The sequence below is a fragment of the Petromyzon marinus genome, chromosome 11 (genome assembly GCF_048934315.1).
Source record: "Petromyzon marinus isolate PM22_M1 ecotype Great Lakes invasive population chromosome 11, UKy_Petmar_22M1.pri1.0, whole genome shotgun sequence".
NCBI lineage: Eukaryota > Metazoa > Chordata > Hyperoartia > Petromyzontiformes > Petromyzontidae > Petromyzon > Petromyzon marinus.
In genome coordinates this window covers 16,091,766-16,119,427 of record NC_133677.1, presented here as the reverse complement: position 1 = coordinate 16,119,427, position 27,662 = coordinate 16,091,766, and the positions used below count along the sequence as shown (strand labels likewise).

The following is a 27,662-nucleotide window of genomic DNA, read 5'->3' as shown; positions in this document are numbered from 1 at the left end:
TTGGATGAAATACAATTTTATACAAAACTGTGTTGCCTTTAAGGACTAGCCTTATTCAAAATCAGTCAAATTCACTACGGGGTTGCACAAAACTTTCAACATACAAACCATAGGATATCACATAATCCACATTCATAATTCTCAAAAAATTAATACTCAATTGAAAGTGTGCACTATTGACTTTTTAGGCTGAATTTGAAGAAATATTCTGACACAGCAGGTTGCTGGACGTATGTGGAACGTCTTTCGTACCATACATATCCAACCATGCTAATAAGTACTTAAATCAGTTCTAAATAATGTTAGTTAATGCTGGAGCACCTGGATGTAACATCTTTCAAAAACAGATATCTTGGGCCGTCATCATCCTCTTCCACACAAAAGAGAGAGAGAATAGTGCGTGAGCAACATCTTCCATTTTTAAACCATGAGACTTTCTTTAAAGTAGCAATCACAGTACAAACGTGTAGGGACTGTGTTGGATACCGTCTCCTTTACTAAAACAGATGCTCCCTGCTTCCCCATCTCAATCTCTCCACTGTCAAGTGGTTCAGATGGACAAGCCTCTGAAGGAACCGGAATGGCGCAAGGGTCACGTGCGGCTGCACCGAGCCCTGCTGCAGAGAACATGGGAGAGCCCTCGTCTGCATAGACTGGCTGCTCAACACTTTTAAGATGCCCGGCGCTTGCTGTACACCTTTGTGATCACGCCATTAGTGCGGGTTCCATCCAAGGGTGAGGCGATGGGGGTGATCGCATCCCCCTTGAGACGCCAAAATAGCTTTTCTAGTGTTATTTCTTCTATCTACGTGGCTTTCCCAAAAGACCCAAATAATCTTTTATTGATATTTACCAGTAAGACGTGTTTTAAGCAGCTTAAAATGTCGGCGCTACCGTCTCTCCCGTTACGAAGTTTATAGACCCGCCTCTGCACTACTGTGCACTGCAACTCTAATCCAGTGTTGTTGCGCTGCTAGGTGTCATTCAGTGGGCAGGCAGGAACATCGAGACGTCGCTGCTGGGGTTCACTCGAAGTGTGCAGCGCGTGTGGTCCTCGGTGGAGAATGGGGGTCTGGGACAAGTCCGTCGTCCACATCTTCACAGAAGAGGAATACTGTTTGGAATCGGAGACGTCCACATACGAATCTGCCAGCATCACAAAACAAATATTGGCGATGAGTAAAATTCCATCTTTGGTCACAAATTTTCTTTTGAAATGTGAAAATAAGTACATTTAACTTCACATTGTTTTAGTGTAAGTGCTCATCTCAGAAATATCCACATGCAGCTGATTGCTCACACCATTGCCGGCAGAAGGAACTCAACTGGGGGAGCTCTGGAGAGCTCCTCGAGGATTATCAATTATCTTTAAAGATGAACAGGCGTCTTGGAAAGGAAGTACCCACATGCGTATTGCCGATAAACTCGTTGCAGTGCGCCTATTTTACTGCTGGGTGGACAGGCACTGTGAATTTAGGAAACATGCTTTCACCTTTAGGTCAACCCAGCCTTAAATTAGTCTGAACCTATACTAGGTCTCCCCTAGGTCAAATCAGCCTTAAGTTAATACAAACCTAAATTGGCCCTCCCTTATGGTTTACTTTGGATACATACAAGGCACAATTATTACAACTAATACTCATAACCATACTATCCACCCTACCCCTAAATCTATTCCGAACATTTGCTCCTGTCTGTAGCCGGAAGGTTACACTTCATATGAAAGTGTATGTGCTTGTATTTTAGATGTAAATTTGCAGCATGGGTCTTGCAACGTTGTCATGTACACTCAATGGGGAGAAAACTCGCCACGCAGGAAGTTGCCCATGGTGGAAATGGAACGATGAGATGGGCTGTGTGCAGGGGACGGGTCCTGGCATCACAGGACAATGCAGGGTGGTAAGTGGCCTTGATCAGTGACCATCATGGCTGCTGATTGAGAGCATACAGTAATGTTTCACGACGGATTACCACAACATTTTTTCTTAATAGTAGAGTTTTGTTATGGGTATAGTGCAACAAAACATTCCGTAAAAGTAATCTTCCTACAATATATACATTGCAAGCAGTATTTGAACATGACTTTCTCTAATTTTGTACAAACTTTTTGTGTTTAAAAAGGAAAACATTTCATTTCAATGTTTGTTTGCAATCTGTCCCTTTGAATATTATACGTATGGAAATTAACCAGAGAAAGCCCACAGAAACCACGGGATAACACTCAAGCTAAGTCATTCAGTACTACGTCGCATATCCGACTTGCTGGGGAGTGTGGTATAGGCATATCGGTGAAACGTTTGTATGTGACTGAACATCTATATACAATGACAGTCAATACATGCAAAGATGCTGCACTGGGTGTGGCCGGTGAATTGATCAGGACGAACATGCAACGTACTCTATGTCAAGCATTCTTGCTGTACCAAATCCTACAGGTACCATCCCATCACCCTGCAGGCGCGTGCCCCCAGCAAACACGATGGCTCCATCTCCACAAATCCCACCAAACCCCAACTACAAACCACTGGTTCACAGGCTCATGTCACAATGGTTATCATGCTGATTTACCCAGCAAAGCGTCACTGAGCAGTGACTATTTTTCAGAAGAGTCTTGCCAGGTTCTCACAGGAGGGGGTTACGATTGCTATGTATATTCCCAATTGAATCATTCGGGCACAATTGTTCATGAGAATAACATGACTCATGATGCCGCCACACAATGGCCTAACCTTGCGAATGACGTCACAAGATCTTTAATGTCCACTCTGAAGCAGACTGAGTGTATGTTTACAGTTAATAAACCCGCAGTATCAAATCCGAGCAGCCGCTGGATTCTAACCGCGCACCTTCGTAATAAGCGGCAAACGCACGACTGCTAGGCGGTCACCGCCCATTTGATTTTCGACCTCCCATTATCTTTGCATGAAAACAAATCACTTTGTTGACGTTTGTTTTCGCCACTAATTTCACGAACCAAATGAACCGTGACCCGGTGAATGTCACCGGAGCGCAGTGGCGACAATGGAGCCTCCAGACGGCGCTCTGCCAGAAGCGCGGAGCGAGTCCCGTGAGCCAGGCCGGCTCCAGTGCCATCACTTTCCTCACGAAGAAGCGAGACGTCTGCACCATCTCGTTCAACACCACCCAAACGCGCGTGCACAAAAGCACGCAGAGAGTGACCTTCGTTTAGAATTAAATACTGGAGGGGGCTGCTGTGGTGCAATGCCTAGCACGCTGGCCTGGCAACAGAGAGGTTGCTCGTTAGACCCTCTGGCACAGCAGTTGAAACAAATGGTCAAGTAATCTTAAATTCCCCTGCCTATCTACCAAGCGGTAAAACATATGACCAGTGTGGAAGAGTAGACCAAATATTTTGTAAAGGGGCTCTCACACGAGCATCCTCGTGGAAATTCTTTCTGCCAGCAGAGGCATGAGAAAAAGCAATATCATGACTGTGCCACAGCTCCACAATCCCAATTGTTTTGGCAAAGTGGTCAAAGAATGTTGCTAATTAAAAAGGTTGCTTATGTATTTAACACGTGGGTGTTTAGAGGCCAGAGCACTGAACTGGCACCACCGAGTACCTGAGTTTGAATCCAGGCAGCTGCCTGTGATTAAAGCGGGTTCTCAAATCGAGTGAGTTAATGGTCTCAGTCCGGTCGTCATTGACTGCACAAAATAATGCATCACATTACTGTCACTCTGCACTTTATTGGGATATATTTCCAGCTATGAGAAGTCACAACATTATTACGACTAACATTACTCCCATATGAGGAACGGGTGGGAAAGTCCTGCCCTTTACTATGTGGACGAAAGGTCAATTTAAAGGGTACAAAGTAGCTCTGTGATATCAGATTTAGTGGGCTATGATCTAACACAAGGCTTGTATTGCTCTGTAAGACACGAATGACTACTTGGGGACCCATGACATGATGGCGAGAGCACAGTCGCGGTAAATTGGGAAAATATGGAAAAAAATGCAGGTTTACGAATAAAAAACATTGCGGGTTTATTACCAATACAGTGGCTTCTTGGCATTGAGCACGGAGGTGGGTGTGGATGTGGAGCTGAAAGTCATCTCATACCTTCCTGTTCCAATAAAAAGTGTAAAATCAGAGTACTAGTCAACAGACGTCTACTGCCATTAATATCAACAAAAAATATATAACACACACATTTGCATGAAATTGTCCACGTCTACAACATGGCCGTGATGAACCCAGTGAGACAGTCAAAGCTGGGGACAGCATGAAGAATCTCAGTACTGTTAGATCAGTTTCTCTGGCAAAGACACTGACACAGAAGCATGTACACATACAAAGACAAAGATACCCCATATAGCCTTTACCAAACTTTTGGAACAAGTGGTGTTTTTGCAAGAACCCATGAAGTCCGGCTGGCATACTTGGAGCTGGGTGGCCAGCACCACGCCCGGCCGCCTTCGTCTCCCAAGTGGGTATGTTTACACACCGCACCAGGTACTGATTTCAGGTTGAGTCGACATAGAGGAGGCCGAAGACCGGTTCGGATAATCGTCACTGGTGTTGGCCATGAGCGGGACCGAACTCGGGTCACCAGGTTCGTAGTGCAGCTCGCTAAGCGCTACAATACCACTCCCCACCACTGCACACATACGTACACTCACACACAAAACAAAAACACAAAGAGTCACATCGTTTATACAGGCTGCCAGGCAAGTGCTGCTGGTATGTGCCTATTAAGACTGGCAATGTGCACAAGGGGGTGGTGGGGCCAGTTCCAAGCCTAGCTCCCTTTGCTGATGTTAATACACGCTGAAACATGCACTTATTTGGAGCCGAGTCTACATACAGGAGACTCGAATTGGTTAAGATATCACTCACCACTGATGTGAGCCATGGCACGGAATCAAACTTAGGTCGCTGGATTTGTAGCCACTAGCCTCCTGCAACACATACGCCAATTTCTACACACGTACACTCAGACCCCTGAAAAAACAAACAGAAATTACCAGGGATCCAACCTCAGGTGTCAACAGTGCCAGCGTAGTGTATCTGACCCTGGCCATTGTGAACTCTTTCAGAGCAGCAGGTAGATACCCCTCTTAATCCAGGAGCTCAGCAGTGCTCACTTCATGTAGGACATAGCCATTCTGATTGCCCTGAACCACACAACCAACTTTTCTTATTCCAAGCCAAACGTTCCATTATTGCATGTAGTCAGCTGCTTCTATTTCCTTTCTCCGTGAGCTTCCATTCCGTGCCTCTTTTCTCGTCATATCCACCGTCCTCGTGTCTCGTGCCACCGCAGCCTCCCATCTCCCCCTCGGTCACGCTCTACTCCTTTGGTGCTGCATCGGTAGCATCTCCATAGCAACTTTCCCTTACACCTCCTTTGTCTCTTCTCAACACATACCATCAAAGTCTAACCTCTCTAACCTTCGCGATAATCTCAAAAACCCCTAAGGCACATGACCACTTCGTCACATTAAAACATGAGGCAGGATGGAGAAACTGCACCTGTAAGATTCACTGTGGTGCAGTTTGGCAGCATTGGTGAAGAAACCGGACACAATGCACGGGGTTGGCATCTCCTACTCATGCAGATGGAGCGGAAAACAAGACACACAACACACACATTGGGAATAGTGACTCAAATCCAATTCTTTGGTTCTTTCAGTAAAGTCACGAAGACAGAAAAATAAAACAAAAAAATAATATATCACGACGTTAGGATCGCAACACAAGCGCTGCTTCAGCAGTTCCGCTGCTGGATTATTTTTTCTGCCTGAGGACGACCGCTTGTGTTGCGATCGAAACGTGATATATATTTTTTAATTTTCTACCTACGTGACTTCACTGAAATAACCAAAGAGTATGGATTCCTGCAGTCACGAAAGACTCAAATCAAAATTAAAATCCAATTATCTGTGATTCAATTTTCGCCTTATCTGTATTTGTCCACGGGTAAGAGCAGATAATGAGAAAGTTGGCAATGTGGGAAATATCCTGGGTCAGCTGGGGATTTGATGAAGATAACGCTGCAAATAAAAATGGAAAGGAGAAGGGGAAGAGGGAGGAACTGATCAGTTGGTGGAAAAATGTGAACAGTTAGACGGGACTCTCCATGAGAAGAGCCTGAAGATCACGAAAGATGAAGAGCATCGTTCTTGGGCATCAACCCTCGGTTATAACGACGACAAGAGATGGACAAGAGCAATGAGATAAGAGTTGTCATGCAACATGTAACATTACATTTGGTTTTGCACTTCAGCCAGGCAGAGGTGGCGCAAGCCTGTGATCCAGTACTGTGGAGGCAAGAGTTGGCGTCACACAAATGTTTGTTAGAATGCAGCACAGCACAAATCTTGACGCCACCTGTTCCATCTGTATGGGAAGGAATGTTGCACTCCTCCGCACTCAGAGACTGATCTAGGCAACCATACTAAAGGAAAGTGTGCTACTTGAAGGTGAATTGCGAATAAAATTACGATGAACGCTTACAAACCACTGCATTGACATAGTTGGGAACCCAGGTAACCGCAACTACCGGTCAACCCGATATGTTTACCTGTGACACTTGGATCGGACTCGCACGAGTTCAGCCCGTGAGTCTGTCACTCCACATGGTCTCAAAGTGCCCCTAGCCTGGGCAGAAGCAGACATCGTCGGGAAGTCATCTGTACTTGTAGAACATCTCTGAGAGATGGTTGCATCCCTCCACGGTTAGGACGGTGCTCGTGTACTTGTGGTTGAAGAGCTTTGGAATTTCTGGATTAAAAGTAGAAAGTCATGGTGCAGTTCTACAATTATTTGCTTGTGTCACTGCTGGCAGAAGGGCCTCCACTCGAGAGACCGTGCAGTGGCTGGTGCACCAAGCAGTGGCGAGGCCTTTGTGTTCCTGAGGTTGGTGATCATCAGTGTTGATTTCGTCAGCATTTCACTCGTTTAGTATTCGTCTACAATAACCTGCAACATTTTAGTCAACCCATCATCTGTTTTATTTAGCCATTAAAATAAACATGCCAACTAAATGAAATCCACAGAATAAGACGTTACGTAAATTCCACAGGTATTTGGTAACTAACAAAATTAACGCTCCTGTTGATACATCAGAAGCCACCGACTACTTTTACTCAGAGTTGACCTACAATAATGGGAACAAAGCAGCATGGGTCAGTATAACCGTAGCACTGAGAACCAACACGGCCTGCTCATCACATGCAATAGCACGGCATCGATACTTGCATTTTAAAGCCACGCTAGCATCAACCACACAATCAACTCAAACCTCTATATCAAAAGTAGCAGATGTAATAATCCTCAGCTCTTCTCTCTTCTTCTTGATTTGCCAATAAAAAGAATACCATGTGTAAGTATGTATGTTGAAACTTCTTTTGCACCATTCAAAGTCAACTGTGCTAATCGGAGGTGTGGAAATTTAAGGTGAATTGTGAATAAAAGTATGAAATAAAGACAATTAGGGCAGGAGATAGTGCTTTTGGAATATCGATTTGATCATCAAAAGCAGCACGACAAAGTGCCTGAATAATAAAGGTTGTTTCCAATCGGTACACATTACCCACTGTGAAAATGATCAGAAAACAATGACACTAAGCTGAAACTTATGCAAAGAACAGAGTTGCATTCTTGGGATTGCAGTGAAAGACAGATAGGGGAACATGTGATTCAGGGAACAAACAGAATCAGAGAAATCTTATTGTAGATGTAGAGGTGCTAACTACTCACTGTTCGGTAACCTGCATTGCCACTAGGTATCAAAGGGGCAGTGCAGCGCTACCTCTGTGTGAATAACGGTTGGGGTCAGACGAGGTGAACTGGATCGTAGCCACAGTTTGGTAACAACCAATCAGACAGTTCCACGTGGGAATGTGGGATTGGTTACACCTGGCCACAAACGGGTATAAGAAGGGTGAGCGCGCGAAGCGCGGGGAGTTCTCTCCCTACACGAAGACCGAAGCCCGGGCTGAAGATAGCCAGGACCCTGGACCCAGCCTTCCAGCCCTTCTGAGGGCTAAGGCTCAGCGTATCCAATGGTCAAGACCCACCGGGCCAGCAGTGGGTCAGATAGCCTCCCCTAGGTCCCAGCCGGAGGACTCTAGGATAGCGGTAGACTCGAGAGTAAGTCCCGCCAAGACAGGAAGCTGTACTTCCTTAGGTTAGCAAGAGACCTGTGTAGGTCCCGCTAAGTCTAGAGGCTGTACCTCCTTAGGTTAGCAAGAGACCTGTGTGTAGGTCCCGCTAAGTCTGGAGGCTGTGCCTCCTTAGGTTAGGAAGAGACCTGTGGGTAGGTCCCGCTAAGTCTGGAGGCTGTGCCTCCTTAGGTTAGCAAGAGACCTGTGTGTAGGTCCCGCTAAGTCTGGAGGCTGTGCCTCCTTAGGTTAGGAAGAGACCTGTGGGTAGGTCCCGCTAAGTCTAGAGGCTGTACCTTCTTAGGTGAGGGGACCGTATACTCCTTTGTGTGTTAAGGACTGTGTAAGAGAAGACAATAAAGAGTGTGCCTCATAAGAAGTGTATTTATCATTATAAACACTACATATGTATGTACAACTTCTTTCGTACAGTATAAAGCCAACCACGCCAATCAAACTGTTAAGAAAAGCAAGGAGGGGCTTAGGCTGGACACCACTCGATGGGATGATAGCCGATGGACAAAACCGGTGCCGGAATTGCAGCCAAAGAAGAAAACAAGGGCAAGACAGAGCGATGAGATTAGTTCAAGAGCGTGATGGATTGTGGCACCGCGCAGGGCAATGAGGGATGCCGATGGCATGGGGATCTGTTCATTCAGCAGTGCAGATACCAGGGCTGATGTTGACAATGTACATTTACATATACAGTACATTGACGATTAATTCTGTACAGAAAGTACAGCTGTTCCATTACGATTACTGTCAATCTTAGCTCATTACACCGAGGTTAAAACGTTCCCATATAAATAAGGTAAATTGTTCTAACTTTCTCAGCAGCCCAAGCGTAATGAATATTGGTGTACAGTGTCCACTCATGTGCTTCATCAAATATAATGGCATAGCGGGCACAAAAAACAAAACTCAATTAACCCTCGCACAGCACTCACTAAACACTACACCAGGAAGCAGAGTGCATTAGACACATTGTTTAAGGGAGGATGAGATACAATCCTGAACTGTATGACTGAAACCACTGCTGGCTGCAGGGCCTCAACTAGAGGGAACCCTAGAGAGGTGAGTGTGACAGTGAGACAGACCAAGGTGAGTGAGCAAGCGCGTGAGTCGCGAGCAAGGCAGCGTCCCTCTCACCGTTGCGTGGGGGGTCGGGCACGAGGCTGTGGCTGCCACTGCAGGTCGTGCACCCCCACGCGTAGCTCCATCGTGTGGCTGGCAAAGATAGTTGTCACCGATGGTGGCCGTGAGCAGGAATCCACCTACACCCTACACATACATAGACAGAGTTGTCATTAAAATGGATCCTCGAGTTGTATTGATTTCATGGTTTCAGCACAGCCACCAATGATTTACATCAAGACCCAGTGTGTCGCACAAGACACCCATAAGCGCACATAGAGACACAGACTCCCAATGAGTTGTGATTAAACCTGATCCTCCATTTCAGTGAGTTGATGGTCTCAGCTCAATCACCGATGACTTACGTAAAGAACAATAGACTATTCTGGAGATACGACTCCTCTACTTAGCCTGGCACCATCAGTAAACCTCATGGCACCTGGGTTTCCCCCGTGACCTTCTGCACCTAGCCTGGCACCATCAGTAAACCTCATGGCACCTGGGCTTCCCCCGTGACCTTCTGCACCTAGCCTGGCACCATCAGTAAACCTCATGGCACCTGGGTTTCCCCCGTGACCTCCTGCACCTAGCCTGGCACAATCATTAAACCCCTTGGCACCTGGGTCTGTCATATGACCTGCTGCACATTGCCTGGTAACATCAGTTAACCCATAACACCTAGGTCTGTCACGAAACCTCCTGCACCTAGCCTGGCACCATCACTCAAACCCGTGGCACCTGGGCCTGCAGAATGACCTTCTGCACCTTGCCTGGCATCATCAGTAAACCCCTTGGCACATGTGTCTGTCCAATGACCTCCTACACCAACCATGTCACAATCAGACAACCCAAAGTACCTGGGTCTATCCTGTGATCTTCTGCAGCACATAGCCTGGCATTTTCAACAACCCCTTGGCACCTGGGGTTGTCCTGTGACATCCGGTACTTAGCCTGGCACCACCAGTTAACACCTTGACACCTGGGTCTGTAGCGTGACCTCCTGCACATAGCCTCGCACAATCTATAAACCCCATGGCACAAGGATCTACCAGTTACATCCTGCACCTGGTCTGGCACCATAAGTCAACCCCTTGACACCTGGGTGTGTCCTGTGATATCCTGCACATAGCCTGGCACCACCAGTCAACCCCATGGCACAAAAGTCTGACATGTGACCTTCAGCACCACTCTTCCTGCCTGTACCCTCTCATCTCACTCTACCTCCCTCCACACACTCACCTGTCTCTCATCTCACTTTACTCCCCTCCACAAAGTGACTTGTCTCCCATTCTAGATTTGAAGTTTTCGTGACTGCAAAGATCCATACTCTTTAGTTCTTTCGGTAAAGTCACGTAGGTAAAAAATAAAATAAAACAAAAAGTGAAAACTAAATCAAATCACGGCGTTTCGGAGGCAGCACAAGCTTCCGTCATCAGGTGGCAACAGTCACAGCAAAATTACTGTGGTGAGTCGAGAGAGCTGTTTGTGACAAGAGATTATATCGGGTAAGAAGGGGGGAGGAGCCAGGGAGGACGGATGCAGGGTGGGGGGGTGTTGGGGGACGGAGATTAGAGAAGCTCCTGGGCATGGTACTCATGTACCACGGATGGGGGGGGGGAGAGTGGGATGAGGGACAAATTTGCACGACTAAAACATTGCACGTCAAATTTCATAGTGATGGTAGTGTGTAAGGCTGGGAGTAAAAGACCGGAGATATGAATATAAACTATAAGGCAGTTAAAGTTTAACTTGGTTAATAACATCCTTCCAATGATTGCTCAATTGCTCAACACTCTCGTCCACTCACCTACCTCTCCCCTCTCATATCACTCTAGTCCACACGCTCACCTGTTTCTCCCCTCTCCTCAATCTACTTCCCTCCACAAACTCATCCGTCTCTCCCCACTCACCCTACTCGACTCCCCTTCACACTAACCTGTCTCTCCCCTTTCATCTCTCTACGCCCCTCCACACACTCACTGTCACTCCCCTCTAATCCGACTTTACTCCCTCCACATACTCTGCTGCCTGTCCCCTCTCATCTCACTCTACTCAACTCCACATACACAACTATCGTCCACTCTCATCCCATTGTACTCCCCTCCCCACACACACAATCACTTCCCCCTCATCTCACTCTAGGCCACAATCACCTGTCTCTCTCCTTTCATCTCATTCTACTCGTCTCCCCACTCACTGTCACTCCCCTCTCATACCACTGTAGTCCCCTCCACACACTCACCTGTCTCACACCTCTCATCCCACTCTGCTCACCTCAATACACTCATCCATCTCTCCCCGCTCATCGCACTCGAAACCCTCCACACACTATCCTGCCTCTCTCCCCTCTCTTCTAACTCTACTCCCCTCCACAAACTCACCTGTCTCTCCCTTATCGTCTAACTATACTACACTCCACACTCACCAGTCTCTCCCCTCATTTCCATGTACTCCCCTCCACACACTCACTGTCGCTCCTCTTGAATCCCCCTCTACGCCGCTCCACAAACTCCGCTTCCTCTGTACTCTCTCATCCACTGTGCTCCCCTCCCCACACTCACTAGGCTCTCACCTTTCATCTCACTCTACTCCCCTCACACACTAATCCATCTCTCTCCCCTCATCTCACTCTAGGCCACATTCAGCTGTCTCTCTCCCCTCTCATCTTACTCTAGGCCACACTCAGCTGTCTATCTCTCCTCTCACTCGAGGCCACACTCAGCTGTCTCTCTCTCCTCTCATCTCATTCTACTCCTCTCCCCACACTCACTGTCACTCCCCTCGCATACCACTGCAGTCCCCTCCACACACTCCCCTGCCTCTACCCTTTCACCTCACTCGACTCCACTCCACACACTCACCTGTCTCGCCTCTTTCATCTAACTCTACTCCCTACCATACACTAACCTGTCTCCCCCTCTCATCCCACTCTACTCCCCTCCACGAACTCACTTGTCTCTCCCGTCTCATTTCACTCTAGTCCACACTCATCTGTATCTCCCATCTCATCTCACTACTCCTCTCCATACACTCACTGTCACTCCCCTCTCATCCCACTCTACTCCCCTGCCTCTCCCCTTTCATCTAGCACAACTACCCTCGACACTCACCTGTCTCCTCTCATACCACTCGACTCCGCTCCACACTCACCTAACCCCTCTCATCCCACTCTACTCCCTCAACAAACTCACATGACCCTCTCATCTCACTCTACTCACCTTCACACACTCACCCGTCTCTCCCCTCTCATCTCACTCTACTCCCCTCCACACTCACCAGTCTCTCCCCTCATCCTAATGTTCTCCCCTCCACACACTCAGTCACTCCTCTCTCATCCCACTGTACTCTCCTCCACACACTCACCTGCCTCTCCACTTCCAACTTACTCTACTCCTCTCCACACACTCACCTGTCTCGCCCCTTTTATCTAACTCTACTCCCTACCATACACTAACCTGTTTCTCCCCTCTCATCTCACTCTAGGCCACAATCACCTGTCTCTCTCCTTTCATCTCATTCTACTCCTCTCCCCACTCACTGTCATTCCCCTCTCATACCACTGTAGTCCCCTCCACACACTCACCTGTCTCACCCCTCTCATCCCACTCTGCTCACCTCAATACACTCATCCATCTCTCCCTGCTCATTGCACTCGAAACCCTCCACACACTATCCTGCCTCTCTCCCCTCTCTTCTAACTCTACTCCCCTCCACAAACTCACCTGTCTCTCCCTTATCGTCTAACTATACTACACTCCATACTCACCAGTCTCTCCCCTCATTTCCATGTACTCCCCTCCACACACTCATTGTCGCTCCTCTTGAATCCCCCTCTACGCCGCTCCACAAACTCCGCTTCCTCTGTACTCTCTCATCCACTGTGCTCCCCACCCCACACTCACTAGGCTCTCCCCTTTCATCTCACTACTCGCCTCCACACACTAATCCATCTCTCTCCCGTCATCTCACTTTAGGCCACACTCAGCTGTCTCTCTCCTCTCTCATCTCACTCGAGGCCGCACTCAGCTGTCTCTCTCCTCTCTCATCTCACTCTAGGCCACACTCAGCTGTCTCTCCCCTCATCTCACTCTAGGCCACACTCAGCTGTCTCTCTCCCCTCATCTCACTCTAGGCCACACTCAGCTGTCTCTCTCCTTCATCTCATTCTACACCTCTCCCCACATTCACTGTCACTCCCCTCTCATACCACTATAGTCCCCTCCACACACTCCCCTGCCTCTACCCTTTCACCTCACTCGACTCCACTCCACACACTCACCTGTCTCGCCCCTTTCATCTAACTCTAATCCCTACCATACACTAACTTGTCTCCCCCTCTCATCCCACTCTACTCCCCTCCACGAACTCACTTGTCTCTCCCCTCTCATCTCACTCTAGTCCACACTCATCTGTATCTCCCATCTCATCTCACTACTCCTCTCCATACACTCACTGTCACTCCCCTCTCATCCCACTGTACTCCCCTCCACAAACTCACCCATCTCTCCCCTCTCATCTCACTCAAATCTGCTCCACACTCACCTGTCTCTCCCCTCATCTCAATGTACTCCTCTCCACACACTCACAGTCACTAACCTCTCATCCCACTGTACTCCCCCCCCCCCAACACACTCCCCTGCCTCTCCCCTTTGACCTCACTCTACTCCACTCCACATACTCACCTGTCTCCCCCTCGCATCCCAATCTACTCCCCTCCACAAAGTCACCCGTCTCTCCCCGCTCATCTCTCTCTACTCCTCTCCACACACTATCCTGCCTCTCTCCCCTCTCCTCTAACTCTACTCCCCTCCACAAACTCACCTGTCTCTACCCTCTCTTCTCACTCCACTCTGCTCCACACTCACCAGTCTCTCCCCTCAATTCAATGTACTCACCTCCACACACTCACTGTCGCTCCTCTCGAATCCCACTCTACGCCCCTCCACACACTCTGCTTCCTATGTCCCCTATCATCCACTGTACTCCTCTCCACACACTCACCTATCTCTCCCCTCTCATCTCACTACTCCTCACAACACACTGCCCTGTCTCCCCCTCTCATCCCATTCTACTCCCCTTAATAAACTCATCCCTCTCTCCCCGCTCATCCCCCTCTACGCCCCTCCACACACTCTGCTTCCTCTGTCCCCTCTCATCCACTGTACTCCACCTCCACACACTTCCCTGCCTCTTCCCTTTCACCTCACTCTTCTCCACTCCAGACTCACCTGTCTCCCCCTCTCAACCCAGTCGACTCCGCTCCACACACTCACCTTTCTCACCCACCTCATTCCAGTCCATGCCCCTCCACACACTCCTCTGCCTCCTACCTCTCATCTCACTCTACTGCTCTCCATAAATTCACTTGTCTCTCCCCAATCAACCCATTCACTCTACTCCCCATCACATGCAAGAACCTGTCTCTACCCTCTCATCTCACTCTAGGCCACACTCGCCTGTTTTTACCCTCATCCCACTGTACTCCCCTCCCCACACTCACCGTCACTCCCCTCTTATCCAACTGTACTACTCTCCACACACTCCCCTGCCTCTCTTTGAACTCTACTCCCCTCCACAAACTCACCTGTGTCTCCCTTATCATCTAACTATACTACACTCCACACTCACCAGTCTCTCCCCTCATTTCCATGTACTCCCCTCCACACACTCACTGTCGCTCCTCTTGAATCCCCCTCAACGCCGCTCCACAAACTCCGCTTCCTCTGTACTCTCTCATCCACTGTGCTCCCCTCCCCACACTCACTAGGCTCTCACCTTTCATCTCACTCTACTCCCCTCACACACTAATCCATCTCTCTCCCCTCATCTCACTCTAGGCCACATTCAGCTGTCTCTCTCCCCTCTCATCTTACTCTAGGCCACACTCAGCTGTCTATCTCTCCTCTCATCTCACTCGAGGCCACACTCAGCTGTCTCTCTCTCCTCTCATCTCATTCTACTCCTCTCCCCACACTCACTGTCACTCCCCTCTCATACCACTGCAGTCCCCTCCACACACTCCCCTGCCTCTACCCTTTCACCTCACTCGACTCCACTCCACACACTCACCTGTCTCGCCTCTTTCATCTAACTCTACTCCCTACCATACACTAAGCTGTCTCCCCCTCTCATCCCACTCTACTCCCTTCCACGAACTCACTTGTCTCTCCCGTCTCATCTCACTCTAGTCCACACTCATCTGTATCTCCCATCTCATCTCACTACTCCTCTCCATACACTCACTGTCACTCCCCTCTCATCCCACTCTACTCCCCTGCCTCTCCCCTTTCATCTAGCGCTACTACCCTCGACACTCACGTGTCTCCTCCTCTCATACCACTCGACTCCGCTCCACACTCACCTAACCCCTCTCATCCCACTCTACTCCCTCAACAAACTCACCTGACCCTCTCATCTCACTCTACTCACCTTCACACACTCACCCGTCTCTCCCCTCTCATCTCACTCTACTCCCCTCCACACTCACCAGTCTCTCCCCTCATCCTAATGTTCTCCCCTCCACACACTCAGTCACTCCTCTCTCATCCCACTGTACTCTCCTCCACACACTCACCTGCCTCTCCACTTCCAACTTACTCTACTCCTCTCCACACACTCACCTGTCTCGCCCCTTTTATCTAACTCTACTCCCTACCATACACTAACCTGTTTCTCCCCTCTCATCTCACTCTAGGCCACAATCACCTGTCTCTCTCCTTTCATCTCATTCTACTCCTCTCCCCACTCACTGTCATTCCCCTCTCATACCACTGTAGTCCCCTCCACACACTCACCTGTCTCACCCCTCTCATCCCACTCTGCTCACCTCAATACACTCATCCATCTCTCCCTGCTCATTGCACTCGAAACCCTCCACACACTATCCTGCCTCTCTCCCCTCTCTTCTAACTCTACTCCCCTCCACAAACTCACCTGTCTCTCCCTTATCGTCTAACTATACTACACTCCATACTCACCAGTCTCTCCCCTCATTTCCATGTACTCCCCTCCACACACTCATTGTCGCTCCTCTTGAATCCCCCTCTACGCCGCTCCACAAACTCCGCTTCCTCTGTACTCTCTCATCCACTGTGCTCCCCACCCCACACTCACTAGGCTCTCCCCTTTCATCTCACTACTCGCCTCCACACACTAATCCATCTCTCTCCCGTCATCTCACTTTAGGCCACACTCAGCTGTCTCTCTCCTCTCTCATCTCACTCGAGGCCGCACTCAGCTGTCTCTCTCCTCTCTCATCTCACTCTAGGCCACACTCAGCTGTCTCTCTCCTTCATCTCATTCTACACCTCTCCCCACATTCACTGTCACTCCCCTCTCATACCACTGCAGTCCCCTCCACACACTCCCCTGCCTCTACCCTTTCACCTCAGTCAACTCCACTCCACACACTCACCTGTCTCGCCCCTTTCATCTAACTCTAATCCCTACCATACACTAACTTGTCTCCCCCTCTCATCCCACTCTACTCCCCTCCACGAACTCACTTGTCTCTCCCCTCTCATCTCACTCTAGTCCACACTCATCTGTATCTCCCATCTCATCTCACTACTCCTCTCCATACACTCACTGTCACTCCCCTCTCATCCCACTGTACTCCCCTCCACAAACTCACCCATCTCTCCCCTCTCATCTCACTCAAATCTGCTCCACACTCACCTGTCTCTCCCCTCATCTCAATGTACTCCTCTCCACACACTCACAGTCACTAACCTCTCATCCCACTGTACTCCCCCCCCCCCCAACACACTCCCCTGCCTCTCCCCTTTGACCTCACTCTACTCCACTCCACATACTCACCTGTCTCCCCCTCGCATCCCAATCTACTCCCCTCCACAAAGTCACCCGTCTCTCCCCGCTCATCTCTCTCTACTCCTCTCCACACACTATCCTGCCTCTCTCCCCTCTCCTCTAACTCTACTCCCCTCCACAAACTCACCTGTCTCTACCCTCTCTTCTCACTCCACTCTGCTCCACACTCACCAGTCTCTCCCCTCAATTCAATGTACTCACCTCCACACACTCACTGTCGCTCCTCTCGAATCCCACTCTACGCCCCTCCACACACTCTGCTTCCTATGTCCCCTATCATCCACTGTACTCCTCTCCACACACTCACCTATCTCTCCCCTCTCATCTCACTACTCCTCACAACACACTGCCCTGTCTCCCCCTCTCATCCCATGCTACTCCCCTTAATAAACTCATCCCTCTCTCCCCGCTCATCCCCCTCTACGCCCCTCCACACACTCTGCTTCCTCTGTCCCCTCTCATCCACTGTACTCCACCTCCACACACTTCCCTGCCTCTTCCCTTTCACCTCACTCTTCTCCACTCCAGACTCACCTGTCTCCCCCTCTCAACCCACTCGACTCCGCTCCACACACTCACCTTTCTCACCCACCTCATTCCAGTCCATGCCCCTCCACACACTCCTCTGCCTCCTACCTCTCATCTCACTCTACTGCTCTCCATAAATTCACTTGTCTCTCCCCAATCAACCCATTCACTCTACTCCCCATCACATGCAAGAACCTGTCTCTACCCTCTCATCTCACTCTAGGCCACACTCGCCTGTTTTTACCCTCATCCCACTGTACTCCCCTCCCCACACTCACCGTCACTCCCCTCTTATCCAACTGTACTACTCTCCACACACTCCCCTGCCTCTCTTTGAACTCTACTCCCCTCCACAAACTCACCTGTGTCTCCCTTATCATCTAACTATACTACACTCCACACTCACCAGTCTCTCCCCTCATTTCCATGTACTCCCCTCCACACACTCACTGTCGCTCCTCTTGAATCCCCCTCAACGCCGCTCCACAAACTCCGCTTCCTCTGTACTCTCTCATCCACTGTGCTCCCCTCCCCACACTCACTAGTCTCTCCCCTTTCATCTCACTCTACTCCCCTCACACACTAATCCATCTCTCTCCCCTCATCTCACTCTAGGCCACACTCAGCTGTCTCTCTCCCCTCTCATCTTACTCTAGGCCACACTCAGCTGTCTCTCTCTCCTCTCATCTCACTCGAGGCCACACTCAGCTGTCTCTCTCTCCTCTCATCTCATTCTACTCCTCTCCCCACACTCACTGTCACTCCCCTCTCATACCACTGCAGTCCCCTCCACACACTCCCCTGCCTCTACCCTTTCACCTCACTCGACTCCACTCCACACACTCACCTGTCTCGCCTCTTTCATCTAACTCTACTCCCTACCATACACTAACCTGTCTCCCCCTCTCATCCCACTCTACTCCCCTCCACGAACTCACTTGTCTCTCCCGTCTCATCTCACTCTAGTCCACACTCATCTGTATCTCCCATCTCATCTCACTACTCCTCTCCATACACTCACTGTCACTCCCCTCTCATCCCACTCTACTCCCCTGCCTCTCCCCTTTCATCTAGCGCTACTACCCTCGACACTCACGTGTCTCCTCCTCTCATACCACTCGACTCCGCTCCACACTCACCTAACCCCTCTCATCCCACTCTACTCCCTCAACAAACTCACCTGACCCTCTCATCTCACTCTACTCACCTTCACACACTCACCCGTCTCTCCCCTCTCATCTCACTCTACTCCCCTCCACACTCACCAGTCTCTCCCCTCATCCTAATGTTCTCCCCTCCACACACTCAGTCACTCCTCTCTCATCCCACTGTACTCTCCTTCACACACTCACCTGCCTCTCCACTTCCAACTTACTCTACTCCTCTCCACACACTCACCTGTCTCGCCCCTTTTATCTAACTCTACTCCCTACCATACACTAACCTGTCTCCCCCTCTCATCTCACTCTAGGCCACAATCACCTGTCTCTCTCCTTTCATCTCATTCTACTCCTCTCCCCATTCACTGTCACTCCCCTCTCATACCACTGTAGTCCCCTCCACACACTCACCTGTCTCACCCCTCTCATCTCACTCTACTCCCCTCACACACCAATCCATCTCTCTCCCCTCATCTCACTTTAGGCCACACTCAGCTGTCTCTCTCCTCTCATCTCACTCTAGGCCACACTCAGCTGTCTCTCTCCTCTCTCATCTCACTCGAGGCCACACTCAGCTGTCTCTCTCTCCTCTCATCTCACTCGAGGCCGCACTCAGCTGTCTCTCTCCCCTCTCATCTTACTCTAGGCCGCACTCAGCTGTCTCTCTCCTCTCTCATCTCTAGGCCACACTCAGCTGTCTCTCTCCCCTCTCATCTCACTCGAGGCCACACTCAGCTGTCTCTCTCCTCTCTCATCTCTAGGCCACACTCAGCTGTCTCTCTCTCCTCTCATCTCACTCGAGGCCACACTCAGCTGTCTCTCTCCCCTCTCATCTCACTCTAGGTCACACTCAGCTGTCTCTCTCCTTCATCTCATTCTACTCCTCTCCCCACACTCACTGTCACTCCCCTCTCATACCACTGCAGTCCCCTCCACACTCCCCTGCCTCTACCCTTTCACCTCACTCGACTCCACTCCACACACTCGCATGTCTCGCCCCTTTCATCTAACTCTACTCCCTACCATACACTAACCTGTCTCCCCCTCTCATCCCACTCTACTCCCCTCCACGAACTCACTTGTCTCTCCCGTCTCATCTCACTCTAGTTCACACTCATCTGTATCTCCCATCTCATCTCACTACTCCTCTCCATACACTCACTGTCACTCCCCTCTCATCCCACTCTACTCCCCTCCACAAACTCACCCATCTCTCCCCTCTCATCTCACTCAAATCCGCACCACACTCACCTGTCTCTCCCCTCATCTCAATGTACTCCTCTCCACACACTCACAGTCACTAACCTGTCATCCCACTGTACTCCCCTCACACACTCCCCTGCCTCTCCCCTTTGACCTCACTCTACTCCACTCCACATACTCATCTGTCTCCCCCTCTCATCCCAATCTACTCCCCTCCACAAAGTCACCCGTCTCTCCGCGCGCATCTCTCTCTACTCCTCTCCACACACTATCCTGCCTCTCTCCCCTCTCTTCTAACTCTACTCTGCTCCACACTCACCAGTCTCTCCCCTCATTTCAATGTACTCACCTCCACACACTCACTGTCGCTCCTCTCGAATCCCACTCTACGCCCCTCCACACACTCTGCTTCCTATGTCCCCTATCATCCACTGTACTCCTCTCCACACACTCACCTATCTCTCCCCTCTCATCTCACTACTCCTCACAACACACTGCCCTGTCTCCCCCTCTCATCCCACTCTATTCCCCTCAATAAACTCATCCCTCTCTCCCCGCTCATCCCTCTCTACGCCCCTCCACACACTCTCCTTCCTCTGTCCCCTCTCATCCACTGTACTCCACCTCCACACACTTCCCTGACTCTCCCCTTCTATCTTACGCTACTCCTCTCCAAACACTCACCTGTCACCCACTCTCGTCCCACTCGACACCTCTCCACACACTCCCCTGTCTCTCCCCTCTCATCCCACTCGATTCGCCCCCACAAACTCACCTGTCGCTCCCCTCTAATCCCACTAGACTCCCATCCACACAATTGTATCTTACCTCTCATCTCACTGTACCCCTCCACACACTCCCCTGCCTCTCCCTTTTCACCTCCCTCGAATCAGCTCCACACACTCACCTGTCTCACCCCTCTCATTCCCCTCTACTCCCCTCAGAAAAATCACCTGTCTCCTCTCATCTCACTCTACTCTCCTCCACACACTCAACTGCCTCTCCTCTCTCATCCCACTCTACTCCCCTCCACAAACTCACCCGTCTCTCCCCGCTCATCTCACTCTACTCAGCTCTACACTCACCAGTCTCTCCCCTCATCTCAATGTACTCCCCTCCACACACTCACTGTCGCTCCTCTGGAATCCCACTCTACGCCCCTCCACACACTCTGCTTCCTCTGTCCCCGCCCATCCCACTCTACTCTCCTCCACACACTCCCCTTCCATCTTACTCTACTCCCCTCCACAAACTCACCTGTTTCTTCCCTGCGAGTTTGCGTTGCATTGTAGCCATGCCAGCTGCCCCGGGGAGCGCCAGGACCTGCGCGCAGTTCCAAGTAGGCGAGTGGCGCCGCTGGTGTTGAGTTCCCACCACACTCGCCGCGCCACAGCTGGGTGCAGACCCCAGCTGCGCTGTAGGGGCGGGGGGCAGACACAGAGAGAAGCAGATGCTCGCCGATTGATTCGCTGCTGGGTGGACGACGTGGCAGCGCATCGACGTGCAGAGGGGGAGCGCAGGAGGGAGGAACAGGATCAGGATCTGCCCGAGCAGACTCCCACCACAGGGAGTTCATGGAATATTCTTGATTCCTCACAGGATACGGTTGTTCTTGCTCTATTTCACCCTTGCAAATGCTTCCAAGCTCCTCTCTCGAGTCCTCACCTGGTGACATAAAATCAACTCTGGGACACTTAAGAATCGTGTCTGGTTCACAGGTGTGTTTCTGGGTCGTGCCGCGAGGCGTGGTTCAGCACGATGAGCGACGTCTTGCTCCACGTGTTGGGAGCTCGTGCAGGAACTGTGGGGAAGGCGGTGTTGGTGGGCGGGGACAATCGGGGTGGGACGGCTTCACAAGTAGCGAGACAACATATAATGAGGACGCCTGTCTCCACGGCTGCATCGCATCGTAACAGCAATGCCGGCGATTGAACTAAGACACCGTGAGGCGGGTGCCGCCACATTTGGATGTTTGACGACAAATTCCATTACTCGTCACAGATTAGCATCATGTGGGAGGAAACCGGAGACCCCGGGAGAAAACCTGCCATGTGTAAGTGGAGACAAGAGGCTGATATTTAGGAATCCACTGCACATGTATCACGTGTCGCTGTGCACCACCTGCCCTTCCCGCACGCGTTCTGGGAGTAGTCGGTGAGCCGGTGGCTCCACGCGCCGGCGACGATCGTGCAGATCGACTCTCCGCCACCGGGGGGTCCTGGTCCTGAAACAACAACAACAAACACGAAGATTCCCCCATAGCCTCAATGCTACGTTGGGGCAAGTGCCGAGTTGAAACCACGTGCTGAGTTTGTATGGTGTCTCCCTTTTTTGCAGAGTGTAGAGTGTGAGCGAGTATATATGTGTTTGGGAGCGTGTCTGAGTGTGTGATAATGTACAAGTGTTTGCGAGTGGGGAGCAGTAGCGTAGTGGCGTGAACCCAGCGAACCGAGTTCTATTCCTGCTCACGACCATTATCAGTGACAAATATACAAACCTGTTCCGAGCCTCCCCTAAATCAGCCTTAAATGAGTACAGGCAGTTCCTGGGTTACGGAAGACCCGACTTTATGAAAATGAAATTTGATTTAAAGCTTTTGTGACTGCAGGGATTCATATTCTTGGTTCTTTTAGTGAGAATTTTATTGTTTTATGAAAATGCTCTGATAAATGCATAAAAAAATTAAGATGCAGAAATGTTTGCATAAGTTAAGCGCAAATAGTGCAGCGCGGTGAGGTTGCGGATGAATACCGCGGAGGGACGCATAAGGCACGCCGCCTTACGCCTCACTCCACCAAAACGCCTCCTTCACCAAGCCCCACCACGATTATGGGCAATGTAATTTTTGTATACCAATACATTATTGTTTGTTCTCTATGCTTCGAATTATCTTTTCCCCCATGTTTCTATTGTTAGGTTTTTACTGTATTTAATGTGCGTGCATGTGTGTGCGTGTGTATGTAAAGTCTAGGCCTAGCCTAATGCACGGTAAACAAACATTCGGAAGTGACTGCTTTCTGTTAACGATTTTTATTAAAATGTTTCCTGGTATTCATAAACAATTGGATCCAGAATATGTCCCATTAGTTTAATTATGGGTAGTGTTATTCGATTAAATGAAAAACGAATATGAAGTGCAGAGTATGTAGAGCAATAGAATATAGGTAGCAATAGAAAACAGCACAATACAGTCCTGAGGGAAAACGAACTAGTATTCAGGTAGGGGAGGCACAACTATTTCTGGCTATTGGATTTTAGCTTTAATTCAGGGACAAATTGTTCAATTACTGACATATGGAAAATTCGGGTTACGGATCGTTCTCAGGAACCTAACCCTTTCGTAACCCGGGGACGACATGTACCTGGTGCTGTGTGTAAAACATCAGCACTGGGGAGACTAAGCCAGGTGTGGTGTTGGCCACCCACCCTCTCGTGTGATGTGTCGACCTTCACAGGTGCTCTCGAACAGCACTTTTCCCAAGTAGCGTGTGTCTGCAGATTGCCCGATATGATATAATCACAACTTTCTGGACCACAGAGGACACGTGCTGCAGGATTGGAAGGATACCTTAGTGGTCCCCCTCTATAAGGGGGACCGTACTACCGGAGCATCTTCCTACTCAGCGTGCCGGGAAAGGTCCTAGCAAAAAAATGTTCAACATCGCCCTCTCGCCAAACACACCGAGGAAAGGCTTGCAGTGCCCGAGTGTGGCTTCAGACGGGGCGGCCTGCACGGATGTAGTATTCTCTGTCCGTCTGCTATAGCAGCAGCAGCAGCAGATGCAGCCAAAGCAGCTCCACTTCTCAGGAAGAAATGTGAACTTGGCTTCCGATGAGGTGGACTCGCCATGTTCATGATGCAGGTGGTGTCCACCTCCATGAAAACAACCCCTCAGTGTAATAGGGTTTTTCCCCTTTTTTCTGGCACCGAAACTGAAACCTATTTACAAGGATTCATGTCTGGTCGAGCACCAATTGGGTCGAGGCTCGAAAGAAAGCCGTCCCTTGGTGTGGACCAATCAGTTTCAAGGACAATGCATATATTATCATAGTATGTTTTCCTGTTTGCATTTTGACTGCAAGTATTGTGGTTAATGCAGACATGGATCCTTGTAAAAAGGTTTCAGTTTCGTTGCCAAAAAAAAGGGGAAAAACCCTATTATTATATTTTGGTACTGGCAAAGGAGGTCTAATGATGAAGATGCTAACCCCTCAGTGTTTAGTGGCAGCAGTAGTAGAGGAAGGCACGCCATAAAGGAGCGCGCGTGACAGAGGGGAGCACAGAAATTGTTATAACAGTTTATTATAGTCATGAATAATGTTACCACCTTCGAAATATTATCGTTGTTTATCAAGTAGAATGCAATGTTGTTAATTTTATCATAGTTTATTGTTCTAAACAATGTTAAGAATGTTATAAAGGTTGTCAATGTTGATATAGAAGAATGCAATGTTGTTAATGTCGATTTAGTTCATAATACAGTTGACTCAATTATCCGCTTGCGTTTTATCCCATTTGAGGATTAACCACGCACCTGATATTGACACAAATTAATAACTCATGGATGTTTCCCTTAATCCCAAATTAATAATCTAAAAACAGTGATACACTTATTCATGGAAATGTTTATTACAAGTCACGTGCTCCGGTTAATCTGAAATCCATGTGATCGCCCCTACGGTACTTTAGTTGCATATCTTTACAACAGTGGGCGGAGTTTGATGTTGATTGGCGTGGCTCTGCTTCTGTCCACTTAGTGGGCCGAGTCTTCTGCGCGGGAGCAGGAAAGTTATCCCTGAGCATGTGCATCGTTCGGTCGATCGTTAGCATTCGTTCTAAATCAAATACTTTTGTAACAAAAAACAAGATCAATACATTCTTTACTAAAAAAATGTTGTTCATTAACAAACTCAATTTCCTTAACTTAAACATAATGTATATCTATATTAGTGGTTTTTGGCAAAGAGATCCACGTAAAATGGATATTTTTGGATGGTCCGCAATTTTTTATTAGCCATGGCTGTCCTCGGCATTAGCACGGATAGTCAAGAGGCTACTGTATTGTAATATATGTTACCATTTATCAATGTTGATATAGTAAAATGCAATGTTAATGGGGGAGAACATACAAACTCCACGCTCTCTTATACTCACTCTTATATTCACTCACTCAACCTCTTGCATACTCACACTGCGGAATAGCGGGCGAACATACAGAATCCACATGCTCTGATACTCACTCGCACACACACACACGCTCTTACCAAATAAATACATTAATTTTAAAAATGTAAAGGTGCAACCCTGGAATTGCTTGCTCACGTCACTGTTGGTGGAAGGGGCCTCCAGTAGAAGGAGCTCTAGTAGGAAAGCCGTGATCCAGCAGTACATTGAACATCGCTGTAAATAGAAATGTGGCACCCATGAAATCATAGAAGTCATGTTACCGGCTTCCTGGACTACCTGGGACAGCTTTCCCTGACACTCCCCACCGGCTCGCGGTTGACGACGCACTGACAAACCAGAGTGACTATGCCAATATAGTAAACCTTCTCTATTCACGAGGGTTACAGCCTTGTGTTGCAGTCGAAACGTCGCGAGAATTTTATTGTTTTATATATATTTTATTGTTTCCCTTCAACGTGACTTTACCGAAAGAACCAAGAATATGTAGAAATCTTGTTCACAGTAAAAATGTGATAGTTATTGATAAGAGAACACAGCACTGGGGGGCGATAGCCGCAACACTTTCCCTGATTGCATTCGCCTCATTCTTGATGGATCTCACAGTCCACGCCAAAATGTCGGCCTATGACAGACGTGCTCTCGAGTGCTAAAATGATAACTGTGCGTTGTTGTTATCAAACACCTGCATCTCCCGATGAGTCGTCCACCTGAATTCCTCACCATCTCCATTGTCATCAAATCATCATGAAAGGTAATAAAAACGAATTGTCATTCATATTTTATTATTTATTGTAGTCAGTGGTATTAAACATTTACTATTCCCCCCTATGTTCACTCGTGCCAGGAACGCAACCCCATTTTTCCTGGTCAACAAGGTTTCTACATTCGCGCGCGTTTTCAAGAACATAACCCTTGTGGTTTGAGAGGGTTTACTGTCCATATTTTATCCTGGAAGAAGCCAGTGTTATTGACGAATGCGTCCATGTATTTGTTGTTGTGCTTGTGTACCACTGCCAAAGTAGAAACACCAAGTCATTCGCTGTGCGCTGTGTACATGAGAGCAAACAGTCGGTGCGGTAGACCAAAATTGTTAACATGGGTGAGGGAATGAATCTGACTGCTCACCCTTCATCTAGATGAATCATCGATTGTGCATTTCATATATTGTACCGTCAAAATACACGACTGCATTCTTCTTCAGGGTCATTGTCAATGACGCGACACAACTGGGTGGGATCGTTTTGCATTATTTCACCGATTTCAGGCTCACAGCCTTGCAGGTCAATGCCGCGCAAAGAACACATTGGCATTTCAAACGTCTTTTGTGCATTCCATGTCGCCTTGGGTCTCATAAAGCCATCCTCACTGTCGATGTGATGGTAATGTCTGTCACTAATGGCTTCTCTAGGCCAGTGGCTCGCAACCGGGGGGGGGGGGGGGTACGTGAGGTGATTTATAAATGTGTGAAATTATAGCAAACATGAGTCACTGGTGAATAATCACGTATGAATCTGCCACGCTAACATCGAAGTCCATATCGTGACCTAGATCGGTATAAAAGACCTTTCTAAATTAATTATCAACAATGTTGTTTCCAAAAGTAACCAGCGAGCGCGAACAAATTACGCCGTTGATTTTTTTTATCCGCTTACAAGTTACTGGCTAGTTAGGGATACCTCACAAAATGGACAACTGGTTAACATTGATGTCCATTAGTCATACATTTATTTCTCAGAGCCGTGATGGGTCAGGCAAGCGAGGGTAATCGGTTGAAACACAATTCTACAAGAGGGCTAATAGTAGCCAGAGAAGGTTGCATTCTTTTTAAACTAATCTAGACAGAATATATTCAAACCTACGAACATAAATGTACAAAAGACACTTAAATTGACGACTTGGTTAAGTTTGACTTTTAAACGCTTATCTTAACACTTGTTTTCGATAGAAAGTAAAATAAACATTGAGTGAACCTCTAGGTGGGGGGAGGGGGTAACGCGCAAAACGATTCTGTGATATGTCCACGAATGTTAGTACAGTAGCATTTGTCCCGCCAAAATACTGTACACGTGAGTTTTACTCAAACTTGCCGCTACCAAAAACTGCAGCCCTTAAGCGCCGGGCACAAAGAGAAGACTACATACCTGATATATAAAATCTATATGTAACACAACAATAATGTATGCATAGTCAAGAGCTTACTTACCGACCGCTGTTGTTTACGAGGGCTGGCAATTTGCGATGGCGGCCCCGCCCGCCGATCCTCGGGTGTGGGTGGCTCACACCACGCCCGGCCGCCTTTGTCTCCCCGGTGGCGATATTTACACACCGTACTCATTTGATGCCGAGTCGACCTCGGAGTGTCCCAGGACCACCTCGTACAATCGTCACCCGTGTTGGCCGTGAGCGGGAGTCGCGAGTAGCTCCCCACGCGCCGCCATGACAGTGCCGCCACCAACACCACGTGGCCCCCACCTGGGTCACGCGC

General features: G+C 48.9%; 1 protein-coding gene across 1 annotated transcript; it reads right to left on the bottom strand.

Moving 5' to 3' along the window:
• Positions 1 to 27,662, bottom strand: LOC116941166 (uncharacterized). The gene is made up of 10 exons (XM_076066428.1): positions 27,381 to 27,662; positions 25,313 to 25,390; positions 22,111 to 22,213; positions 21,247 to 21,404; positions 9,284 to 9,415; positions 6,237 to 6,289; positions 5,502 to 5,575; positions 4,020 to 4,092; positions 1,788 to 1,873; positions 1 to 1,146 (listed from the first exon to the last, which is right to left on the bottom strand). The coding sequence occupies exons 1-10, from the start codon at positions 27,510 to 27,512 to the stop codon at positions 974 to 976; spliced, it is 1,062 nt and encodes a 353-aa protein (XP_075922543.1). The 5' UTR covers positions 27,513 to 27,662; the 3' UTR covers positions 1 to 973.